The sequence below is a fragment of the Mytilus galloprovincialis genome, chromosome 9 (assembly GCF_965363235.1).
Source record: "Mytilus galloprovincialis chromosome 9, xbMytGall1.hap1.1, whole genome shotgun sequence".
Taxonomy (NCBI): Eukaryota; Metazoa; Mollusca; class Bivalvia; order Mytilida; family Mytilidae; genus Mytilus; species Mytilus galloprovincialis.
Genome location: NC_134846.1, coordinates 86,301,434 through 86,327,701, shown reverse-complemented (window position 1 = coordinate 86,327,701; position 26,268 = coordinate 86,301,434). Strand labels below are relative to the sequence as shown.

The following is a 26,268-nucleotide window of genomic DNA, read 5'->3' as shown; positions in this document are numbered from 1 at the left end:
TATACAATAGTAATTTATTGTGTACGTTATCTTGCTATACGTTTTCACAAATTAAGATTTTATTTACCAATTTACTGTGTGAAGATGCTACTTCAAATCTTATTGTATATAAGGATAATTTGTTTTCGTCCTGAATATGCATGAAGTATTTGTCACTGGGTGGTACATGTGGTAAGCAAAGAACAGTCTATCAACTCTTGTTTAAAGACGTTATACATGTTATACTGGTATCTAGAGTTATTTTTCAAACTTATCTTTATTTACCACTTTCATGTTGACAGAGTAGAGCAATTGTAGTTTTTATTTCTATTATTCTGCTTTCATATATATTGGAAGATGTGGTATGAGTGCCAATGAGACAACTCTCCATCCAAGTAACAATTTATAAAAATAAAACTATAATAGGTCAAAGTACGGAATATGGCAAATTGAATACTAGTATATTATCCTGTTTAAAACCCAGAACAGTTATAACTTTGAAAGAAAGTAATAAATAAAGAATACAGTGAATGATGTTTACAAGCAAGGACAAGGACGAATATAAACTGTATTGGCATAGAGATCACACTGCAACTCAAGAATCCTGAAAAACTACAAGCTTACTTATCAAAATGAGGTTACCTGTATGAATAAACACATTATTCATATAGGACACCGAAAGCTATAGATACAAAATAAGGTATGTTAATAAGGTTATGATCTAACGGCAAAAAAAAATAATTAGATAATAATAATAAATGATAATAATAATATTAAATCAGGCTCACCTGCATAAAAAAGTCAATATGGGATTTGGTCATCAATTGATGCACGTATTTACCTTTAATTTTCAAAGATCTTCCGCACTGAAACACTTGATCCCAATTCAGCTTAGTGTTATTCATCCTTTGGGTATAGAATGCCTGAAACTCTTTTATTTTAATTTTATATGACATCACACCCTGTGATTGGTGGGGTTCGTGTTGATCAGTCTTTAGTTTTCTATGTTGTTTCTTGCTTACTATTATTTATCTGTTTGTCTTTTTCATTTTTAGGCATGGAGTTGTGAGTTTATTTTCGATTTTTGAGTTTTCAAATCAACATTTTCTAAATCAGTTGTTATTGGCTTTGAACTAACTGTTAGTAACTGCGAGTATACTCTCAGATTTGTACTTGGTGTCTTTTTGTTGTTGGGATGTACAAGTACCCGACCACTCTCTCAGATTTGTACTTAGTGTCTTTTTGTTGTTGGGATGTACAAGTACCCGACAACTCTGTCAGATTTGTACTAAGTGTCTTTTTGTTATCGGGATGTAATAGTACCCAGCCACTCTGTCAGATTTGTACGTAGTGTCTTTTTGTTGTTGGGATGTACAAGTTCCCGGCCACTCTGTCAAATTTGTATTTATGTCTTTTTGTTGTTGGGATGTACAAGTACCCGGCAACTCCGTCAGATTTGTACTTAGTGTCTTTTTGTTGTTGGGATGTACAAGTACCCGGCCACTCTGACAGATTTGTACTTAGTGTCTTTTTGTTGTTGGGGTGTACAAGTACCCGGCCACTCTGTCAGATTTGTACTTAGTGTCTTTTTGTTGTTGGGATGTACAAGTACCCGGCAACTCCGTCAGATTTGTACTTAGTGTCTTTTTGTTGTTGGGATGTACAAGTACCCGGCCACTCTGACAGATTTGTACTTAGTGTCTTTTTGTTGTTGGGGTGTACAAGTACCCGGCCACTCTGTCAGATTTGTACTTAGTGTCTTTTTGTTGTTGGGATGTACAAGTAACCGACAACTCTGTCAGATTTGTACTAAGTGTCTTTTTGTTATTGGGATATAAAAGTACCCAGCCACTCTGTCAGATTTGTACTTTGTGTCTTTTTGTTGTTGGGATGTACAAGTACCCGACCACTCTCTCAGATTTGTACTTAGTGTCTTTTGGTTGTTGGGATGTACAAGTACCCGACAACTCTGTCAGATTTGTACGAAGTGTCTTTTTGTTATTGGGATGTAATAGTACCCAGCCACTCTGTCAGATTGGTACATAGTGTCTTTTTGTTGTTGGGATGTACAAGTTCCCGGCCACTCTGTCAGATTTGTATTTATGTCTTTTTGTTGTTGGGATGTACAAGTACCCGGCCACTCTGACAGATTTGTACTTAGTGTCTTTTTGTTGTTGGGGCGTACAAGTATCCGGCCACTCTGTCAGATTTGTTTTTAGTGTCTTTCTGTTGTTGGGAAGTACAAGTACCCGGCTACTCTGTCCATTTTTTTGTTAGATGTATTTCTTTTGGTATCCATCTGATGAGTAAAAGCCTTTTTCAACTGATTTTTATAGTTCGTTCTTATGTTGTTCTGATATACCACTGTCTAAGGTTAGGGGGATGGTTGGGATCCCGCTAACATGTTTGTTTAACCCCGCCACATTCTGTATGTATTTGCATGTCCCACAGAAGCCTGTACGTCACTGGTTGTCGTTTGGTGTTGTCTTAAATATTTGTTTTTCGTTCGTTTTCATTTGTACATTGATTTTACCATTAGTTTTCTCGTTTGAATTGATTTACATTTGTCATTTCAGGGCCTTTTATAGCTGAGTTTGTAGTTTGTTATTTGCTAATTTTTTAATGCCGTACGATGACCTATAGTAGTTAATTTCTGTGTCATTCGGACTCTTGTGAAGAGTCGTCTCATTGGCAATCGTACCACATCTTCTTTTATATATTGTGAGCTCTCTATTCTTTCCGACCGTGCGAGGGCTGATAAGCCAGTCAAGGTCGTTAAACACTTCCATCATCACCATTCTTTCTCTAACCTTGACAGTGGTGAAACAGCTCAGCATAAGAACACACTGTGAAGATCAGTTAAAAAAAGTCTGAATTCATCAGATGGACACAAATCATGAAAAATCACTACCCAAAAGACCATTAAAAAGACACAAATTACCGATATAAGGGTACTCGCAGTGACTAGAAGCTATATAGTTCAAAGCACAATACAACTAATTATTAGTATAGATAAACTATGTTAAGCTTGACTTCAGAACCAATCCATACTCGTTCGAAGCATTTAGTGTAAAGACGTCATGAACAGTGACAGCACCAGGATCTTGTGCAGTGACGATTCGAAATATAGATATCGACAGAATGTAACACCATGCATTGATGTTCATAGCTGTATAACTAAAATATCTAGTTATGTTTCAATTTATTGATAACATAATCAATGTTTGTACCTATAACATCAATATTTTAAAATCTGATTACAGTTTTAAATTTGTAACCTTTTAGAATTAGTTTCTGAAAACAGTAAAGGATCGATAAGTTTGCACGAATCGCATATATATTTTAAATTCGACCGGTACAGTCAAACTTGCAAACCAAATTCAATAAAGGTTTCTAGTAATTTATGAAATTCCTGGCTTTACGGTTAATAATTTACCAAAGTAACATAGATTACATTGTAAGTTCATGAAAATCTTAAACGTGACTACGAAAACGAGCAGAGCGAACTAATTAAAGTATATAAACACGTCATAGGATTGAACCGAAGAAACATCATTGTGACAGTCTAAGAAAGAGGAACATTAACAATAAGGAACAATCAATCTTCCTTTGCACTTGTTTGGCTTTATAACTATTTTGATCTGAGCGTCACTGATTAGTCTTATGTAGACGAAACGCGCGTCGGTCTGGCGTATTAAATTATAATCCCGATACGTTTGATAACTATTCATTGAGTTTCTATTTGTGGAACTAGAATATCTAAATGCAGTTATTGGTGTTTATGAAAGATTTATTTCAAGTGGGTCAACCGAATTGAACAGACCACCAAAAGCACGTAATTATTCGAAACATCCAACGAAATTTTCTATTCAGCGTCATTGACCATCTCTTTCATTTCATTTATTCTTAGGCAATTCAAAAACAGGATTCAAATATAGGTGACGAAGTGAATAATATTCGACAATATAACATGTATAATACGATGTGTGAAACAAGTTATTTTATAGAGCAATTCGGTCATTTAAACCATGTTTTCAAGTCAAAGTGAAAGGTATGTTTTATTCTTATTCATTTCTATAATTTAATATATATCGTAAGTCAATTTAAATACTTCCAAGCTAGACTACTAAATTTGTGGAGAATGTTTAATGAATGACATGTTGATATGAACGGTTGCAACAAAATGTAGAGAACGTTATAGGGAATATAGATACTGCGATAACGTATGGCCACTAAATTATTTAAACTTTAGAAATTGATCTGTTATGTAATCATGTTTACCATGTTAACCTACTTATTTAATTTATCTATTCCATTGAACTTGACATAAAAGGATACCACATGTACAGGTATGTGCCGTATAATGTCCCTGTTGAAACCGACACTGTTGGTTGATTGTGAATAACTCTTTATGACAAAAGATTTGACTCAATTATAAAATCTGTACTTTCAATTTTCATTTATAATTACTACAGTGCACATCAGCTAGACAACGGATTACCTGTATATGTCACCTAAATTGTACGATTTGTTAGAGCGTGTTATAGACCTCTACTCATATATCATCTAAATTGTACGATATCCGGAACATGATGTTTATATCATCGGATTTTGTCTAATGCTTAGTCCGTTGCTGTGTGTGTTACATTTCAATGTTGTGTCGTTGTTCTCCTCTAATATTTAATGCGTTTCCCTCAGTTTTAGTTTGTTACCCCGATTTTGTTTTTATCCATAGATTTATGAGTTTTGAACAGCGGTATACTACTGTTGCCTTTATTTTAGAAAGGTTTTGACACAATGCTCCTAACCGTATTGCATAACGTTGATTTGAATACTTTTTATTTATTTTACGAACGCATGAAATTATGACTTGGTGGGTGCAATGTATTGGTACAGGCGTTTTCTTATGTAGAAAATGTTGGATAAAACCTGGTCTTATAGCTAGCTAAACCTCTAATATGTATGACAGTTGCATAAAATTAACGATGTGGAAACAAAAAAAAACCCAGATATAATAGGTAAAAATGTGTTGCGTGTTGATTTTGTATTGTTATTGTTGAAAACATATTTTTATTGCACGTTCACCTTTGTAACCTGCACAGTATTGTTTTTATTGTGCTGAATATGATACAAAGGACTGTTGGGATGTGAGTGGGTAGTCGTTATGGTCAATATTAATAGAACATTGCCATATAAAAAGTACCTGACCGGAAAATTGTACTTACATGTTAGATTTTGTTCTTTAAAACAATTCAAAGCTGATGTTGGTAAAGCTATTATCTTGACCGCTAAATATTTTTCTTTATTTTGTTGGGTGGTCAACTTATTGGCACATATTCCCAAATATCTCTTTGTTTTATGACTGTTTTATGCATATTCTTGTGATTTATATAAGATCTAATCTCACAAATGGTAATTTTATGTCATAACATATTCTTTTTAAGTTGGAAATTATTTCTATTCTAATTGTTGAAAATGATAGTTTCAAATCGTTTACAAGGTATATATGGTAATTTAACACAATGACAATGTAAAAGTTGGTTTGAAGTTCAACGATTTTTTTTAATTTTCTTATTAACAGCCGACAAAACGATGCCACTGTTGAGTGTACTAACAGCCCAGTAGTCAGCACTTCTTTGTTAACATGCACTACCATTGCTCTGGTCAAAATTATAAATTAAAATTTTACAAAACTTTGAATTTTTTTACCTCAGGAATAGATTGTGCCCCCTCTTCTTGCCGACTTGTTCCTTTATTATTATGAGGCTGACTTCATACAGGAACTTCTTAGAAAGAAAGATTGAAGTTAGCAATATCCTTTAACTTTAATTTCCGCTATATAGATGATATTCACTCAATAAAGAATTCAAAACTTTGGTGTCTATGTTGAACGCATCTATCACATTGAACTAGAGATAAAGGGTACACCAGATACAGTTAAGTCTGCCTCATATCTTGACGTACATCTAGAAACTGACAATGAGGGTCGGTTAAAAACAAAACTTTACGACCAAAGAGATGATTTTAGTTTCCCAATTGTGAACTTTCAAATTCTATGTAGCAACATACCAGTAGCGCCTACATACGAAGTATATATCTCCCAATTGATACGATATTCCAGGGTCTTTATTTCCTAGCATGATTTCCTTGATAGAGGTTTACTGCTCACAAGGAAGGAATGAAACCAAGAGTTCCAAATGTTGAAGTTGAAATTATCTCTTCGTATTTTACGGACGCCAATACGAGTTGGTTGACCGTTTCACAAATGATATTGGATATGTTCCTTATGTCGTAACAACAATCCTGTTTCCTTTTCACGAATGTGACTTACCGAATTAGACTATTCACTTGGTTTGTAATAACATGAGTAACACAACGGGTGCCACATATGGAGCAGGATCTACTTAGCCTTCAGGATCTTATGAGAACAGACCCAGTTTTATGTGTTGTGCCTTGTGTACTATTATTTGTCTGTTTGTCATTGTCTTTTAGCATTGGCATTGTCAGTTTATTTTCGATCTATGAGTTAAACTCCCTCTGGTATCTTTACCCCCTCTTTTATCTTATCTGTAGTTGATAAAAACATAATAAGTTCGGGTGTCAATGCTCTTCAATTTCTCGAAATTCCCTTTTTCAAATACGTGATATAACAAAAGAAAAATATACTGAACAATAACATGAAATTATACGTTAATAAGTTAATTAGGTATTGTGCTTACCTGTTTTAAAGTCGGGCGTTACGTAAGCATAATTAATGCGATCAATCATCCAATAAAAAACTGTATTTGCAAACGATAGAAAAGTATTTTAGGAAACCCTATTTATACCGTATATCAATGTATTAAGACACTATAATGATGCATTCTTTATGTATACTCTCATATCATTAAAAGGATTAATATTGAAATTTTATAATCAAACTGAAATGCTACCTCAAAATAATGATCAGAATTTAGCTGAATAATAAGTTTGCAAACATTATATAATAATTAAAGAGGCAATACCGTATTAATGAGTAGCAATCAGTTTTCTGGTCCGCTGTTCATCATCTGTGAAACAGATTTTGCATTATGGTCAATCAAATTTCGTTTGGAAGAGATGACTTTAACTTTATTATTTCGAACTCTAAATAACTTTTTCGTAAAAAGTAACTCGCTATCAACGGATGTATACTCCCCAATTAGGAGCTACTGTGATTTTGTAGGTACATAGAAATGGCAATTAACTATTGGGAAGCCAAAAATCCATCTGTTTAATCGTAAAATCGAAAAAAGTAAAATCACAAAAATATTAAACTCCGAGGAAAATTTAAAAAAGGAAAGTCCCTCATCAAATAGCAAAATCGAAAGCTCAAACACATCAAGTTAAACGAATAGATCATATTCCTGACTTGGTACAAGAATTTTCTTATGTAGAAACTGGTGGATTCAACCTGGTTTATTGCTAGCTAAAGCTCTCACACAGTCGCATCAAATTCCAAGTTTTGTTCTCAATTTTTGTAAACTCTCGTTATCTACTTCAAATAGTGAGCATAAACTCGCCACACATCCAAATTTCTTAAAAGCAACAGTAGTATACCGGTGTTAAAAGGTCATAAATAGATTGAAAGAAAACAAATCCGGGTTTCAAACGAGGGAAACACATCAACTATAACAGGAAAACAAAGGAACAACAGGAACACTGAAGTGAAAAAAAACCGCTAACATACATTTACATAGAAACGAACTATTTGATATCAACTGTCAAATAAGTTATGAAACTTATATTTTTTTTATTTTAAACATATTTGATTCATTAAGATATGAAAAGGATTGAGCAACAGGCACAGCCTATAAAAGCTCTCTCCATAATACATGTGCAAGGTATACTTAAATTACAACAACTGTATTTAAAATAATGCAATACAGTGGAACATGCATGCCACTTGTGAGCACACACGAGCAAATATATAAATATAAAAAAGAAATGTTGGTTATCCTCTACAGGATGGTTACAGTTTGTGCAAAAAGTGTTCTCGGATAAGAACTGATTAAACAAATGAGATTTAAGGTTTCTAGCATTATTTCTGAGTTGACAATGACTTATATTAAGTTTCCTTATCCCATAGTTGAAAGGTTTAAATATATCATCAGTCCTATAAAACCTATCCAGTCCACTTCTAAATATACCCAAACTTGGTGATTTTTGTAAACTCAAAGGAAGGCTATTCCAAAGTCTTATAGTGGAAGGAATGAAACTATTAAAATAGGAGCTAGTTCTAGCAAGAGGCGGATGAAAAGCGTTAATTTCATTCCTCAAAGAATAAGGAGTTTGTCTGTGAAGATATGGCTGGATTAACTCATATAAGTATGCAGGTGTCATCTCATTTAATATTTTATAGAATAGTATAAGCTTATGTTTATTACGTCTATTCTCCAGAGTTTCTAAACCTAATTCAATATAAAGTTTTTGTCTGGAGGAATTACGTCGTAATCCTGTAATAATTCTAGCAGTTTCTATCTGAATATTTTCAAGAAGCTCAGTCTCATGCTGGGAGCAATTGCCCCAAATAACATCACCATATTCTAATATAGGTCTAATAAAAGCATATTTAACTTGACGAAGCACAGATAGACGAGAGCATGCTTTTTTATAAATTATATCAATATGCGTGTGCCATGAAGCTAATGACTTAAATGTTATCCCAAGATGACAGTGAATATTTATTTTCTCAACCTCTTCGCCATTTATCCCAATTTGAGATAACATCCAAGTCATCAGTCAAAGAAGCAGCCGCTACAGCATAATCATCATCTACTATGACAAATAAAGAGGTGTCATCTGCAAAAAGTCTAATGTCATTAGCAATGTCATTTACTATATTATTTGAATAAATAAGAAACAGAAAGGGTATCAAAACTGATCCCTGGGGGACACCTGCATGTATACTTCTTAGAGTTGACGAAAAGCCTTCTGAAACTACCTTTTGTTGACGATCCAAAAGATAACTTTCTTTCCAAGATAAGAGCTGGTCATTTAAGTCAGATTGTTTAAGTTTAAATAAAAGTCCTTTATGCCAAACTTTATCGAAAGCTCTAGATACATCACAAAATACAAACCTTACATCCCTACCACTATCCATATTACTAATAATTTTATGATATACTTCGATTAACTGATTAACAGTAGAATCACCTGGTTCGAATCCAGATTGAAACTTTGACAAAAGGTTATTACTCCTCATATACTTATACAAATGTTTAAATAAAACTTTTTCCATAATCTTACAAACAAAAATAGTAACAGATATTGGACGATAGTTTAGAGCTGAATGTGGACTACCTTTCCCTTTAAAAATAGGATTAACATGTGCAATTTTCCATAAAAGTGGAACCTGTTTAATTGATAGAGACATATTATTAGAAATAAAGCTAACAACCTCTTTTAAAATTCTAGGACTGATACCATCAGGTCCAGCTGGTTTATTAACATTCAAAATTTTTAATGGTCTAAAATTTCTTTCTCAGTGATGACAAATTTGTTTAAATGACATGGAGGAGGCTCATTATTATCATGAATTTATGGTTCTATATCAATATTAGCTATATCAGCAAAATGATTGTTCATGATCTCTAGTTTGTCAAATGGATAAATAAAAATTTGGCCATCATGTTCCAAAAAAGAGGGTGAATCTCTGTTTTTAGTAAAATTTGATACAGACTTGGCAATGCACCACCATTTACCAGGAGAAATATTTTTGTCAATATGTTGTAATGTCAGTTTGCACTTATAATCATCGTTTACCTTTCTAACTAAACTTATAATTTCATTACGAATTTCTCTAAATTTTTTCCAGTGATCTGGATTATTTGAAGTTTTCGCTTTGTGGTGAATTCTATAACGATGTCTTATCTTGTTTATTATCAAGTTGTTCATAAATGGTTTATCATTCGGTCTAACAGTAATAGTTTTAGTAGGTATATATCTATGGACAGTACTTTCGAATGTTTTGACAAAGTTCATATAAACATCAATTTTATTATTTGAATTAAAAACAACATCATCCCAGTCAGTATCATTCAACTGGTTTTTAAGACCTTCATAATCTGCACGCTTAAAATCTCGAATTTGTCTTTTAAATGAGTGTTGTTTAAAAGTTTTAAATGCAATTTCGACTGAAACAGGAGAATGAGAACTGCATATCGCTGTAAAGTACAGTTACTGATTTAATTAAGTTTTTGCGATTAGTCACACATAAATCAATACAAGTTCCAGTTTTGTTGCAAAGTTGGTAGACTCCCAAACAACATTTTCCAAGTTTAACCGGTTAAGTAACTTTTTAAAAGAGTTAGTTGAGTTTGACATCATATCACAATTGAAATCACCACAAAGGAAAATTGGCAAATTACAATCAAGTGCCTTATCTACTGACTCACTAAATAAGTACCATATATTAGAATTTGAGTCTGGAGCACGGTATAAAACACCAACTAACAATTTTTCATTACTACAATTCCTCACTTCAACCCAAAGTAATTAAAGATTGCTTACAGATATGTCATTCCGTATAATAAAATGTAAGCTATTTTTTTTATATAAATGGTCACACCTCCACCATGTCTATTTCTATGTAACCTAATAGGTTTATGAAACCAATATAATTTAATTTGGTCATCAGTAATTGACTTGTCAAGATGATATTCTGATATACAAATAATGTCATACTGGTGTAGTTCATTGTTAATGAGATCTAACTTAGGAAGTAAACTACACACATTATTGTGTACTATTTTCAAATTCTTTTTGTTACTCTGATCTGGACCTGGATTTTGCACAATTCCAGCAATCAGTAATAAAAACTGTATTACACTACTGAGGATAAAAACGTGTTTTATGATTATAGGGAGGATTATGTTATGAATAATAATATAGTTTACAAATTTACAGATTAATGTAAAATACATTGATCAGTCAAAACTATCAAAACTTATAATGAATATATAGTGAAACATAAGCACATGATGTACACTTTGGACAGATCTTTGAAACCGAAAGCTGACGTATATGTTACAGTAAATAGGTGAAATTAGGAATTACATGTAATTACTAAAATTTAGGAATTACAGGTAATCCCCGATGCACTTAGTAAATACAAGTAATTCCTGAAACGGCCAAGTTATTACCAGTAATTACTAATTTTAAAATGAGTTTTTACACCTATTTACTGACTGCTAAAACAATGTTGTCCATGTATTATGGTCAGGTGATCAAAAGTTATGGTAATACTAACTAAAAGATCAGTTAGTACAGTACAGTAAATTTTGAATGGTTGATTTCTATTAAAAAAAATATCTTGAATAAATATGAACTTTCAAATATTTGGTTAAATCCGAGTAACTTTAGTTTTAAACCAAAATGGTTCAAGTTGAGCATTAAAAAGATAATTTTTGACCAATTTCAGCAGATATGGATATCAGAAATGGAAAATTCTCCTAAAGCATTATGTTTAATTTTTTTAAAGAAAACTTATTTATATTTAGACTTACTACCTTATACAGATAAGATAACGTTATGTAGGTTAAGAACTGGAATGAACTGTTATGTGCATTAGCTTCGAGATATAAAAAAAGATATATATTTTTTTTGTTGTTAAATCATTAATAAAATGATATAGTGAAATTATAATTCACTGTTAGGAGCCAATCTGGTTATATTTTGATAAAACAGCTGAGAAAGAAGGTTGATGAGTTGTGCACTTGCGAGTGAATATTTGGACCTCATTGAATACGTATTCATGTGACCTTCAATTCAACCTCTAGCTGGAGATGGGTTATCGATGTATTAAGCTATTAAAGTTGTAAGGGTTTTGCAGAACAAATAGCCTACTTTTGCTGTTAATCGCAGGCTCAACAAAAATGAGGAAAAAATATTAAAATTGTCCTCTAGATACTAACTTTTGACTAGTACTGTAAGAAGCTTCTGTCAAAATTGGGTAAAAATTCAGGATGGTTTATAAACCTAATGTTTTAAAAACTTTAACTGCATAGTGTATGAAATGTTAACTGGAAAAAAAAACTCTAGTCCATTTATAAGTAATATACGAAAAAAAAGGATTCTTTTTACAAACTTTACTTTTGGATATTAACTTATGATCATAAAAATGTTGCTTCTGTCCATGTTTAGTAGAAATCCAGGATATTTGGAGAAAGTTATTTTAAAGTTTTAAACCACAGTGCATGATGGAGATTTTAGTTTAACCAAATTATGAAAATCAATTTGAGATAGATATCATTGTCTTGCATAAAATTGAGAATGGAAATGGGGAATGTGTCAAAGAGACAACAACCCGACCATAGAAAAAAACAACAACAGAAAGTCACCAACAGGTCTTCAATGTAGCGATATATTTACAGAGTTTCAAAACCTATAAAACAACCATTTTCCAGTTTAAATTCACAAACACTAAAGAGTATGCACTTTTGATGTGCCTTATATTCCTACATCCTTAAGTAAGCTCCCTTAAAATCCCTATTCCTTTACTTTCTTATTTGGTATCTTGAATTATGTTTTTAATTTTAAAACAAAAACATCAAGTTAGTAAATAGCTGTAAAAATGACAAAAAAAATCAGTGATTACCAGTAATCACTGAAACAACTAGTAAATACATGTAATTACTAAATTGGCTAGTAATTACAGGTATTTACTGAAACGTTTAGTAATTACGTGTAATTCATAATTTCACCTATTTACTGTAACATATACATTGATTAACAGGACACTCAAACACAGACGAGATAAAGTACAAAACAAAACATACATGTACAGAAAAAAGTAAAATCACAAAAATACTGAACTTAGAGGAAAATCGATGCGGAAAGTCCATAATCACATTGCAAAATCAAATAGCAAAACGCATCAGAACATATATACAAAAGGGAAACATTAATAAAAAATAAATGTTGGTGATATCAAATATCACTTATCCTGTGATACTGTAATTCTATAGAAAAAATGAAACCTATAACTGTTCACGTTGCCGTAAAACTATTCAAGCATGGGACAACTCCCGATTTACATATATCATGAAAATTTTGTCGTAGACACATCGATTGAGATTATATAAGAATTATTTCTCGCTAATGGTGAATTTATTGAAATCTAAAGATAAAAACAGTAAGACATGTGCCGGTGAACTTGACCTACCTTGTAATAATGTCAGATAAGATAGCAAACATTTGACTTTTTAAAGAGAGTTACATGTGTACTTGACACGACGCATATTTCAATATTTTCATCTGTGAGTAAACTCTGATTTTATATTTCATTTATAGTAACAGCTATGATAGTTTTATATATCAGTTGTAAATTTTCCATAGTTTAAAATACGGAATAATTTATCTGAGAAGCATTTAATGTAATACATCCTCCCTTTTATATAAATGTAGAGATAATTCATCGATTTGTATGAAATAATTATTTGTTAATTTGAAGAGGGGTCCTCTTTGTTTTCTGACAACTATCTGTGTATGTAACTTGCAAAAGTGATTTTGTTCTTGATTTGTTTTGGTTGTATTTTAAGCATTGACCACTTTTTCTAGTAAATTAATGCTTTAGCCTTTTGTTAAAACAATATATATTGATGGGAAACTGATAGTCAAAACAATTTGACCTTTTCGTAACTCCGCATGTCAGCCTAGAAAAAATAGTTTTTCTCATTTTATTTGTCATCAGATGGCTCAGTCGAGGCAAACGTTTCCTTAAAAGTCCATGTTAATGCCACATTAGATTAAAACTTTGCTACATTTATTCTAGAGGTTTCCATTGTTTTAGAATTATATTCGATTTCGTCACCAAACATTGAACATGACAATTTTTAATATTTATAGTTGTATACCTGGGGAGCACCTATTTGAAGAGTGGTTGACTGTGTATTTGTGTCACATCTGTCGCATATTATTAAAAAAAAATATCAATGAAACTTGTTAAAATAGGTCCCATGCATACAAAGAAATAAATATAGACCCTCCAATGTCCGCACACCAAAACAATACCATGGTCAGTCCCTAGAGTACTTTACCTTTGATCATATATAACATAATTTCAATGCTTAACAACTGAGCATTTTATTATTACCTCCCCTTTTTAAAATCTTGTGATTTATGATGAATTGAAATAGTTGAAATGAGTGATTTTGCCGATCAATGTATCAAAGATATTTTGTGTTGCATAAATCTTAAAACCAAATAATATGAAAACATATTTTCTGTAATGTTAATTCTAACAAAATATTGCCAAATGGGTTTTGAAAAATGGGGCACACCTGCAAAACAACTTTAGGATTATGATTTATATAAGATGTCTATAAATTAAACATAAATAAAAGGTAAAATAACAAAGATACCGATCTCTAAGTAAAATTCAATTCGAAAACTACCTTATTTAATGGCAAAATCAATGTCTGTAGAAAACTACCTTATTTAATGGCAAAATCAATGTCTGTATAAAACTACCTTATTTAATGGCAAAATCAATGTCTGTATAACACTACCTTATTTAATGGCAAAATCAATGTCTGTATAAAACTACCTTATCTAATGGCAAAATCAATGTCTGTGTAAACATCAAAAATAAAAATAAAAAACTGTATAAATGTTGCTTGATGATGTTGTAGTCACCCATCCGCTTCCATAAATCAGTCTTTGTTTGTTAAATGTTTGGTCATACTTTGTAAATGTAACGGAATTTGATGAGACTGGCGTACAAGTGCGATGTTTAGCGCTATGTAACCAGGTACAACCCACCATTTTTCTACATTTGAAAATGCATTACCAAGTCAGGTTTATGACAGTTGTTGTCCATTCGTTTGATGTGTTTTGTCATTTGATTTTGCCATTTGATTAGGGACTTTCCGATTGAATTTTCGTCAGAGTTCAGTATTTTTGTGATTTTACTTTTTACATATTTCCAAGCTAAACGAATTATTATAAAGCTAAATATAAATATAAAATGCAAAAATATTTTTTATGATTTCTGATTTTACACATTTCTTTCATTTAACAGTTGTTATTACAACTTATATCGGTGATACTATATGTACACGAAATATCCTAATTAACCTTTCGTCTGTTTAAATGTGATGTTTAATCTACAAGAAAGGTTGTAATAATTCAATAGGTATCGTTTTAAATGGTTATTATTGATCTTTTTTTATCAATGAATTGTTGTATACATAGGAAATAGATATGATTATATGAGTAAGTTGTTAAAATTTAACTTTTAAAGGAATGAAATGAGCCTATTCACAAATTAAATAGCGCAACTATTGCATTCCAATAAAAAGGCTTCTTTCTACAATTTGGTCAAATTGTTGTCGCTTTGACACATTTCCCATTTCTATTTTCAATTTTATCAGACACAATGGTGTAAAAAAAAGGGGGGAATTTGGATTTGAGGTACACAAATTACACCAAAATTTAACGTTTGATGATGCAGATAAGGAAACAAGAATTGGTCAACTCATTCCTGATTCGGATTTAGGCTTACATGTAATTAAGTATCATTATTTTGTAAGGTTTTAATAAAATGAACAATACTGTGAAACTGGCATTATACGAAAAAAAGTCATGTGCTTTTCTATCATTCCGTTCAAAAAGGACCTGGTCATTTGAAATAAAAGAATCCATCAAATCTTTCACTTAATTGGTAGGTATATGGTTTTTGTTTTGTCTTTAAACTCTTGTTTCATAGCCGAGATACAACCTTATATAAATGTCGTCTTCGTTATTTATTTGATTGTTATGTTTTGACTGTTCAAAAATATCAAATATAGACACACAAATTTCTTATCTTTTCCTTAAGCTTTTAATTTGTGTATATATCGACCTTATATTATATCAGTTCACCTATTAGGTATTTATTAAAATATTGAATAGCGGTACGACGGAACAGCAGAACTACCTAAATAGCAGAACATTTGCGAATTACAGAAAATATTAGTTAAGTGTTCCAAAATATATCTTAATCGTGTTAAGTAGTTATATATAACAGATGAAAGCATTTAAACTATATGCAAGTTCATTTAGCCAAATATTTTCCAATGTAATAATGTCTTTTGTATCATGAAAGTTTGCCCCCTTCTACGAATTAATGTTAAGAGAAGGACTTATTTTTTGCCAAATACAGACTATATTTCATAGACAGATAGTATGAAATTTATCTTGTTAAAGGGAAGTAATACAAAATTATGTATATAGTGTAGACTGAGACTATAGTTTGTCCTCAATGTTATTCAAATTCGTGCTTTATTTGGCCTCTTTAACTTTTTGAGAGTTGATCGTCACTGATGAGTCTTTTGTAGACGAAACGCGCGTCTGGCGCAAATACAAAATTGAAATCCTTGTATCTATGATGAGTTTTTTTATATATAGAATAATCATGAGATTTTGTCGAATGAATTTATAAACATTGACGGTTTTGTCCGATAAATACACTCTGTCTTTCTCCGTGTTTTTCGCAACAAGATCCATTTACCCTTCCGGAAAACATGATAGCAATAGCTTTATGGTGGAGTTGATTTATGTTAATCAGTCTTACTTTTCTCTGTTGTGTGTTGTATACTTATATGAGTCACTTTTGTCTTTTCTATTTTTGCCATGACGCTGTCAGTTTTATCTTCGTGTATTGAATTTGAATGTTTCTTTGGTATATCTCCTTTTTTATTTATCATTAACGATATGCTGTATACTAGCAATGTGTTCTAGATGATACATCCTTCCACAATTAATGTTTGCCATTATAACATGTAGCATAGAAATATGCTCTTTTCTGAATAGAATGTTTCCTAATCAGCTTTTTTGAACTTGCATTTGTCCTACTATCTCAATCGGCCTTCTAGTCATCATTTTTTGTCGGCGATTTTTGTTGGAAGGCTATTACTTGACCACCTTTTGGTCTAAACGGCTTCTCTCTACTATTTAACTTATATTCATTTGAATAACTGCATCATTATCATGTGCAGTTTGCTCTTCTTCCAAAATGTTGTTTTGCATGACAAAACATTACAATACAGACATCTATGACGACGGCAACAGACTTTTATATCATCCGTTCAACCAATATTCCACAATACATAGTTAATGGCAATGGACAGTTAGGAGTTTGGATTCGCAATAAATCTGGCCCAGCTAAATTTCAAGAAAGAGATGACAACATTTCAGAGATTATTGCATAAGTTTTGGTGGGGTTCGTGTTGATTAGTCTTTAGTATTCTATGTAGTGTCTTCTGTACTATTATTTGTCTGATTGTCTTTTTATTTTTAGCCATGGCGTTGTCAGTTTATTTTTAATCTATGAGTTTGACTATACCTATGGTATATTTCGTCCCTTTTTCAAATAAATGAGGGTATTGCGCACTGAAAATAATATTTAGATGGCTTAAGAATAATTTATGCCTCAAAGTAGGATAGTATGAATATCAAGATATGTTTTGCATGTTTAATAGGCTACTGTTCGTTTGACATCCGTATCGGCCGAGGGTCCAGAAATAATTTATAGTGTTTTTCGATCGAAATGCATATGATTTTTGAATAAACCTGTTGATAGATAAATGTCAATGGTATTAGCGAAATGCCGCTTAAATCTTGAAATGTTTATAGTGATACACAGATTGGGTCCGTGTTTCTACAACTGGTTTTATGCACTGATGTATTATGTTGACAGTTTTGATTAGTTTGTCAGTTCTTCTTCCATAAGAGTTGAATGGCCCATTTGTAGCTTGTCTCGTTTTTTCTTAGTGGTGCGCGTTTGATAAAGTGATACAAGTTGTCATATCTTTTTAGGGTGTTTGAGAAGTGCGAGTTGGCTGTGCGACGAGTTGTCATAAATTCAAGTCAAATTGCACAAAAATTGAATACAAAACCATTTTCGCCTTCTTACAAAAGGTAGACGGTAAGAAACCAGCTACGGAACTTTATTTGTGGGTTTTATTAATTAAGCGACGGCAATTAAAGCAATTAATACATTAAGTTATAAAGTCCATTACATACATTAAATATTTATTGTATTATAATACGTCTGACGATCGTCGGCTCGGAGACAAACTGGTTAAAATAATTGGTCTACAAATTTAACAGTGTATAATATAATTTATAAAACGGATTAAAAACACACATTTATAGGCTTACAAGCCCCGTTCACAGATATATAAATCTAAACTAACTAAATCTAAGTACCAATGTATTTATACACACACTGCTAATATTCATCAAACTTTAATATACGGAGTGTGAATACTTTATTGTAAAATAACATTAAAAATGTTACATATTTATAATGATATATTGAAGCGAAAACACAAATGATAAAGTGAAAAGAGCAATACATAAATGCATAATAAGAAAACTAGCAATAATATTTTGTATTTAATGTGATTAACCATGGGTATTTTATATAACTACATTATTTCTTTCTATAAAAGTCGTTCAATATATATTTACGGATTATTTACCTTCACGTAATATCATTTGAATTTATTTCTTTCTTGATGATAAAGTCATGCAGTAATGAGAGTAACATGTGTACCTGCCCCGATGTATTTTTCATCTGTAAGTAAACTGGGATACGATATTTCATTTATAATAGCAGATTTTTGGTCCAATTATTCTTCAGTTTGTTGGAACATTGTTACTTCTGTAAGTAAACAATTAAGAACTTCCCTCCTTGATGTAACTCGTCACTTTTCATGAGTGATTGCGTTCACTACGGACGAAAGTTTGAAAAGGGATTATCTTGTTTTTTTCTTCATTTTCTGCTTTTAATTTTTCCCGATACCACATGGTTAGTTATGTTTTTATGAGTTATTATATTTGTTGACCACGGGAATAGCCATTAGAGTTGGTAATGGTGTTTTGTTATATGTATGAATGAAAAATATGCATGAAATGTGTAAATTAATAAAAGTCTCAAGAATACAAAAAAATAAATAAGTGGGAGACTTATTTCTGATTTATTTTTTAAATGACCCTACAAAATAAGTCCCCACACCACGCCAGTTGATCTCTTTATATCTTTATCATAGGTCATCGATAAAATAATTCTACCGATTGACAAATGTGTCTTTTTCTTTTTATTAATATCATCCAATTTAAAGGTCTTGTTTACTCGGTCATTGAATGAAATTGATGAAAATATTGATTTTGCAAATTTAAGCATGCATTATAAAAAAAAAAAAAAAAAAAAAAAAAAACGTCGCCGTCAGCTGAAATTCGTAGCGATTATCGGTAAAAATAATCTAAACTATCAACCACGTTCACTCATGATATAGTTTTTCACATTCCATTCATAAATCGCAAAAAGAAAAACCACTACTGACCTACCTTTTAAGTGATTGCACTGTGATAATCCTGACATTCACATTTTCCAAGACGATTTTGAATGGTGAAATCCGCCATTGTTTTTACCGGAAGAGTTTCCGTGGAGTTCAATTTCATAACATTTGCATAAAGCGCGGGAAACCTTATCACATCAATGAAAAGAACATTTCAGGAAACTGCGTAAGTGATGAATACCATATGTAAACAAATGATCCTCATAGAAACGAAGATGGCGGAATTACAATGGAAAACATTCTGGAAAATGTGAAGGTCAGGATTATTACAGTGTGATCACTTAAATGGTAGGTCAGTAGTGGTTTTTCTTTTTGCGATTTATGAATGGAATGTGAAAAACTATATCTCGAGTGAACGCGATTGATAGTTTAAATTAATTTTACCGATAACCGCTACGAAAATCACCTGACGGCGACTATAAAGGTACTTTATATATTCTATGAATTTTAAAATACTTTTTATTTTTCTATGTATGTTATTCAAAACAAAAGTTACTTACTGTTTTCGTTGTTGACATAAAATGAATTGATTAATACCAAGCAGAATGAATTATGATAAAATTGTAGTTAAATTTGAAATACAAACATAATTTTCACGATTTTTTAAGATGAATTTTCCCTTTCAGCATAAAATAAATATTGTTAATACAATATAAACTCGGTGACACCGCTGTATAGGAAATTATCATATTAATCTTCCGTCTTTAAAATTGGACAGTAAAGCTGTTGACAAAAATATATAAGGTGATTTAAAATTTCAGTATGTAACATTCTAAAGGTTTATTACTGACATCATTTGTCAACGAACAGTTGTTTAAATATGAAATTGATATGATTATTATTCACTTTCAATTTTCTAATGAATAAATTGAGCATCGCCAATCACTACACAATATCCATATATACGATTTTGATAAAAAAAAAAAAAAAAAGCATACACACAAAATGCAAACTCTTATAGTTGCAATCAGCAAATTCAAAATGTTTGCATTGCTTGGTATGAAATCGTGTCATCATACATGTTATATCTTATGCTTTTTTTCTGAAAAGTTTGTTAACGTCAACGAAAGAAACAAAAAATGAAAATAACACTTTATATATTGAATACGTCCGAAGTCTTTTGCCATAAACGCACAAATCAATGAAGACGAAAGTTAAAGAAATATATTTAAAAAAGAAAATGCAGTAAAGGTGCCAATGAGACAACTCTTTTTCCATGTCACAATGCAGTAAAAGGTTAACAATAATAGGTCAAAGTATGGCCTACAACACGGATCATTTGCTAACTCCGAACTGCAAGCTATTAAGAATCACACAATGGCTAGTGTAAAATAATTCAGAGGAACACCAACAGACGAATCTATATATATATATATATATATATATATATATATATATATATATATATATATATATATATATATAAACACTTATGAAGTACTGCTACTGAACGGGCTCTTGATAAGGGAGAAGTGTATAAAAATACAGCAGTTATATCGAACATGTGAATAGCTTTATGACCAAAGAGACTTGAAAATAATGGCAAATTATAGGACGACGTGTTTAAATGAAAAAAAAAAATCAATGGTTCGTAAAGAACTTTGATGCTGACAAATACAAAAAGAGATAAAAGCCGATAATATGAATATTATTATATCAATTAGTCTATTTGACCAAGAGGAGAGGTTTTCAGTGAAATATATTGATATTTTGGTAAAAAATAATACTGTTAAATTCGGTCAGTGGAACGCATTTTTTCATTAAAAGTCTGCAAAGTTTAATATGGTTTCATTTAGTATTGTTTTACGTCTTATTGTCTTCATAACAAGTATAAAATACTTAAGAGATTTATCTGACCTGATTTGTTTGTATTTGTGTTAGTCTTTTGATATTAACAGAGGAAATCAATCATACCACATTTTTTTTTATTTGTATACATGTATGAAATATATTTTGTAAGTTTTTACTAACAAAAGAGATTTTAATTAATATCTACCTTTTATGCTTTCACTAACTGGTTTCCCCTTAAAACAATGCTTTATACTTATGGAGTTCCCATGACAAGGCAAATACATTTAAACTATCACAGATTAATCGTAATGCAAACTGCAATCTGACAGCCATAGACTCAAATTGCTTTACACAATATCAATTGAGTATGAATATTATGATAAGTGTTATGTAAATTAAACATTTAATGTCAGTATGATAACCACTTACACAAACAATATTAAATTACACATCACCCAATCCATTTAAACGGTCATTTTCTCCAATTTACCGATCTCTATACACAATTTATATATGCTATAAATATCGTTATTTTAATTGCAGGTTGAGTTGTCATTGGGAAAGGGCACCTGCTTCAAGGACTTATCGTGTTGGATATGAAATATAAGGAAAGAATTGTAACAGCCACGATTTTAACGTTATTAGTTTTATTTACATTAACATTATTTAAGAAAAACGATATCTCATTATACAGGGAACAACGTGAAAGAGATATATGTGAGCCTAAACATTCTTACATGACAGCCGACTGGACGGTAGATTCGATTTACGATAATCTTAATTTTACTGTCAATTCTAAAGACGGACTATACACAGTGGTTGAAAAGCCAGGTTTTAATACTGGCCACCAAATAAAACATTCGGAACCCCTTAGGATTATCGTTGTTCCTCATTCGCATAATGATCCAGGATGGCTGTGGACGTTTGAAGATTATTACACTATAAGAACACGCCAAATATTAACTAACACTATAGAGGCTCTACAACGATTTCCTGATTTCCGAATGATTTGGACAGAGACAGTCTTTCTGGATAGGTGGTGGAAAGAGTCTCCAGAACCCCTAAGATTGGCTTTCCGTGACTTAGTACAGAAAGGTAAAATAGAAATATTATCAGGTGGTTGGGTTTCTGTTGATGAAGCCACGACTCACTATACCGCAGTACTAGATCAGATGATAGAGGGACATTTGTGGATCAAAGAACATTTTGGAATATTTCCAAACATAAGTTGGTCAATTGACCCTTTCGGCTACTCTTCGACGTTACCATATTTGTGGAGGAAAGCCGGGATGAAAGATATGGCAATTTTGCGAATTCATGGAGCTGTCAAAGGATTTATGGGTAATAGAAAGATGCTTACGTTTAATTGGCGTCAACCATGGGACAAACATGGAGATCATGATATCATGTGTCACGTTGAACCTTTCACATTGTACAACATTGAATGTAGTTGTGGTCCGGACACGGAAATCTGTAAAGTTTTAGATTTTTCTAGTGTGGGTAGTTTTCCCGATAATGAACAACCAATAAATTTTGGTAAAAACAGACAGGCACGAAATTTTGAAGATTTTGCAGAATTGGTAGTTGGACAATATAAACAAAAGGCAGCGCTTTACAAGCATAACGTCATATTAATGCCTCATGGGGACGACTTCAGATACATTGAAAGTTATGATTTTCAGACCAATTACGAAAACATGAAACGATTAATGGATTATGTCAATAAGAAATCTGAATGGAATATAAAAATGGAATTCGGCACAGTTGGTGATTACTTTGATATCCTTCATGCTGAAATGAAAAAATCTAAATTAAAAGATGTCAGTTTAACTGGAGATTTCTTTACATACACAGATAAGGATAACGAGTATTGGAGCGGATATTTTACAACAAGACCTTTCGACAAGCGCATGATAAGAGAATTGCAAGAATATCTGAGAGCAACGGAAACATTTACGTCACTGATTTATGTGAACTTATTACAACATACAGATTCAATGCCGCTTGACTTAGACAGTGATTGGGAAGCTATACAGTTAGCTAGGCGAACGCATAGCCTAGTACAACATCACGATGCAATAACCGGAACATCGACCGAAGGAACGGTTGTTGACTTCGAAATTAAAATATACGAAGCGATACATTCATTGATAGAAATTATTCAAAAACGTTTGACTAATATCTTGTCGCCAGGAACACGTACTAACGTAGCCGATCTCAAACTCACGCGAGAGTTACCATCTCCAAAAAGTAATCTGGAAGTTAAAACTATATCCAGTACGTCTGACACTAGTTCACTAGTTGTATTAAACTCGTATTCAGTACCAAGGACAGAAGTAATAAGCGTCTATATTGACACGTATGATGTTGAAGTGTTTGACAGTAAAAATAAAGTTGTTCCGTTCCAAGTAAGTCCTGTTTGGTTAAGTCATTATACCATATCTCAACATGAGTATCAAATCATATTTGAAGTAAATGTTCCAGCAATCGGGTTTTCTGTATATAAGATTCGTAGAAGGAGTCTGGTTATCAACCGTGTGATCAAGCCTAATAAAAAAGACAAATCAGTGTTTTCTAATGTCATCAGTGTTAAAGGAAAAATAGATGATAAATATAGGTTATTTTCCATAAATAAGGATGAAGAAAATTCGAAAGTGGACTTTATTGTAGAAAATAATTTCTTGAAATTATCTTTTATAAAAGCAACCGGTGCTTTACATGAAATGTGTTTGAAGACTTCGACAAAATACTGCACAAAAGTTGCTGTTGACTTTTTCCGTTATTTTGGAAACAACAGCAATGCTTACTGCTTCAATTCAAATAAATTTGAAGAGGATTTATTTTTAAATGCCGATTCAGTGACGCTTATAACAGGAAGATTTATGTCTCAGGTTAAAGTTCACCATAAGTTGTTTTCACATAGTGTGACCCTTTATCATAGCAACAGTATTCAAGGTCAAACTGTCCACATAGAAAACAATGCAACATTGCTGACACCAGAAGAAGAAAATACCGAATTAATGATGCGAATATCGTCCAACATCCAAAATAAAGATATATATTTTACAGATTCAAACGGTTTTCAAATGAATCGACGAAAGCCGAGAAAGAATTTACCAATAGGTGCCAATTTTTACCCATTTACAACAATGGCAGTTGTTGAAGATACCGATACACGGTTGTCAATACATACAGCCCAACCGCTTGGTGTTGCAAGTTTTACTCCTGGCTCATTAGAGGTTATGCTTGATAGGGTGCCTATGTCATTTGGTAAAGGGTTGGATGAACCTGTGACGGACAATAAACCTGCTATAAGTAAATTCATATTACATCTAGAACAGCTTCGTGATCACCACATCACAACGGATTATAGACAGTACCAAATGCAACCATCCATGACCAGCTACATCATAAACGATTTGCTGCAGAACCCAGTAATATCTTTGTACTCTTTCACATCTGTTCATTTTAAAATCAAAGAATTGTCATTTCTGAATTCTGATAAACTACCTTGCGACATTTCAATTGCTAACTTCCGGTCTTTATTGACTGAGTCAGGAAAATTTATTGGAACTGGATTAACATTACACAAACGTGTTACCTCTTGTAACGTTCATCAAAACGAGAATATATGTTCGGGGACGCATGAACTTGATCTAAATTCATTATTTAAAGATTTAACTTTAGAAAAAGTAAGTCAAATGTCTCTATCACATTTACATGAAGTGAGAAACGAAATAAGTAGGGTAGTCATTAAACCCATGGAGCTAGAATCATTTCAATTCAGATGGAAAAGGTAACATGATCAATGTTAGAGATCAGATCATACTTTTATTCAGTTGATAATGATGAAACAGCCCCGGCGCGTTCGCTTTTCACAGAAAAACAATAAAACGAAGTTCTGAAGAAGAAGAGAACATTACTATGGACATCTTCTGTCTGTAAATAGAAGTCAAAAACCGTATTAATAAAAGATCAAAACATGAAAATTAATGTTCCTAATGCCTCAGTACTTAAAAATGAAAGGAAATGTGAAAGACAATCAAGGCACAAAATTAGTCGTATATCTGCAGTTACTTATTAATTTCTATACCAAAAGCTTGAAAAGTATGTGCCATGACAACGAAAGTTTGCTAACGACAATGTTTGTATGCTTTTGTTATATACCGACTTTGTCGGCGCTAAAGGAGAACGTAGCACTAAATCTCTTTATGATTCTCGGCTGCATTATATTTGTTAAGCAAGTAATCATTTATAGGAATAAACATGCAATGATTATAGAACTGGTCAATAGAATTCACCTTTTATATACATACTGTATAATGTACCAGAAGTAGGCCAAGTCGATACATGATATAAAGGGGAGATATGATACGAGGTTTATGACAGGTGTTGTTTTTTATTAGTAAATAAACACTGCATTAAATTATTTGTGATCCAATAACGATTTGAAAAATGTAAAAATTTATAGTTTCTAGTGCAATACGTATTTCATTAACCCCATACCATTATATTTTTAATATTCAAAACGCTCGAGTGGACAAATTTCGTATGAGGGTGTGGAATTACAGAATAGAGAAAATGGACAAAAATATTAACAATTGAGAAAGATGGACATAAAAAAGAATAGAGACAAATAAGATTCTAGAATATAACGAATAGAGAATAACAGGTCAAAGTATATAAAAAAGAAAAACAAATGGCCCAAACATAGAATAATACAGAAACGAAGCATCACCAAGGCGGCCATTTGTGTATCATTTTAGCTGTAATTAGACAGTTCTGGAAATTTCAAATCAAAAGGCTAAATTTCTGTTGAAAAAATATGGTAAAATATAAGGTCCTTATGATAATATGATACACCTCAAAATAGTGATTTATACATGTAAAATGACAAAATGAAAAAAAGTGTATATTAAATACTGGAGGCTAAATATTGAGTTTTATTTTTTCAATTTTGTAGAAATTAAATAAAAATCTAGATGTAGCTTTACAGGTATACTACTGTTTAAATTGCTACGTATACTTTTGATTCTTGTACAGTTGTAGAAAGTTGATTATTCTGTATCATAATAAGAGGATATGATATGATTGCCGATAAGACATCTATCCAATATAAACCAGATAACATAGG

At 31.8% G+C, this 26,268-nt stretch overlaps 1 protein-coding gene across 4 annotated transcripts; it reads left to right on the top strand.

Annotated features, from left to right (window-relative positions):
• Positions 1–602: 602 nt before the first annotated feature.
• Positions 603–26,068, top strand: LOC143046232 (alpha-mannosidase 2-like). Of its 4 annotated transcripts, none has more exons than XM_076219281.1 (2): positions 603–679; positions 21,678–26,068. In XM_076219281.1, the coding sequence occupies exon 2, from the start codon at positions 21,731–21,733 to the stop codon at positions 24,932–24,934; it is 3,204 nt and encodes a 1,067-aa protein (XP_076075396.1). In that variant the 5' UTR covers positions 603–679; positions 21,678–21,730; the 3' UTR covers positions 24,935–26,068. The 4 variants fall into 4 exon arrangements, with proteins under 4 accessions (XP_076075396.1, XP_076075395.1, XP_076075397.1 ...); XM_076219280.1 differs by lacking the exon at positions 603–679 and adding an exon at positions 3,885–4,030; XM_076219282.1 differs by lacking the exon at positions 603–679 and adding an exon at positions 4,294–4,328.
• The last annotated feature ends 200 nt before the right edge of the window (positions 26,069–26,268 follow it).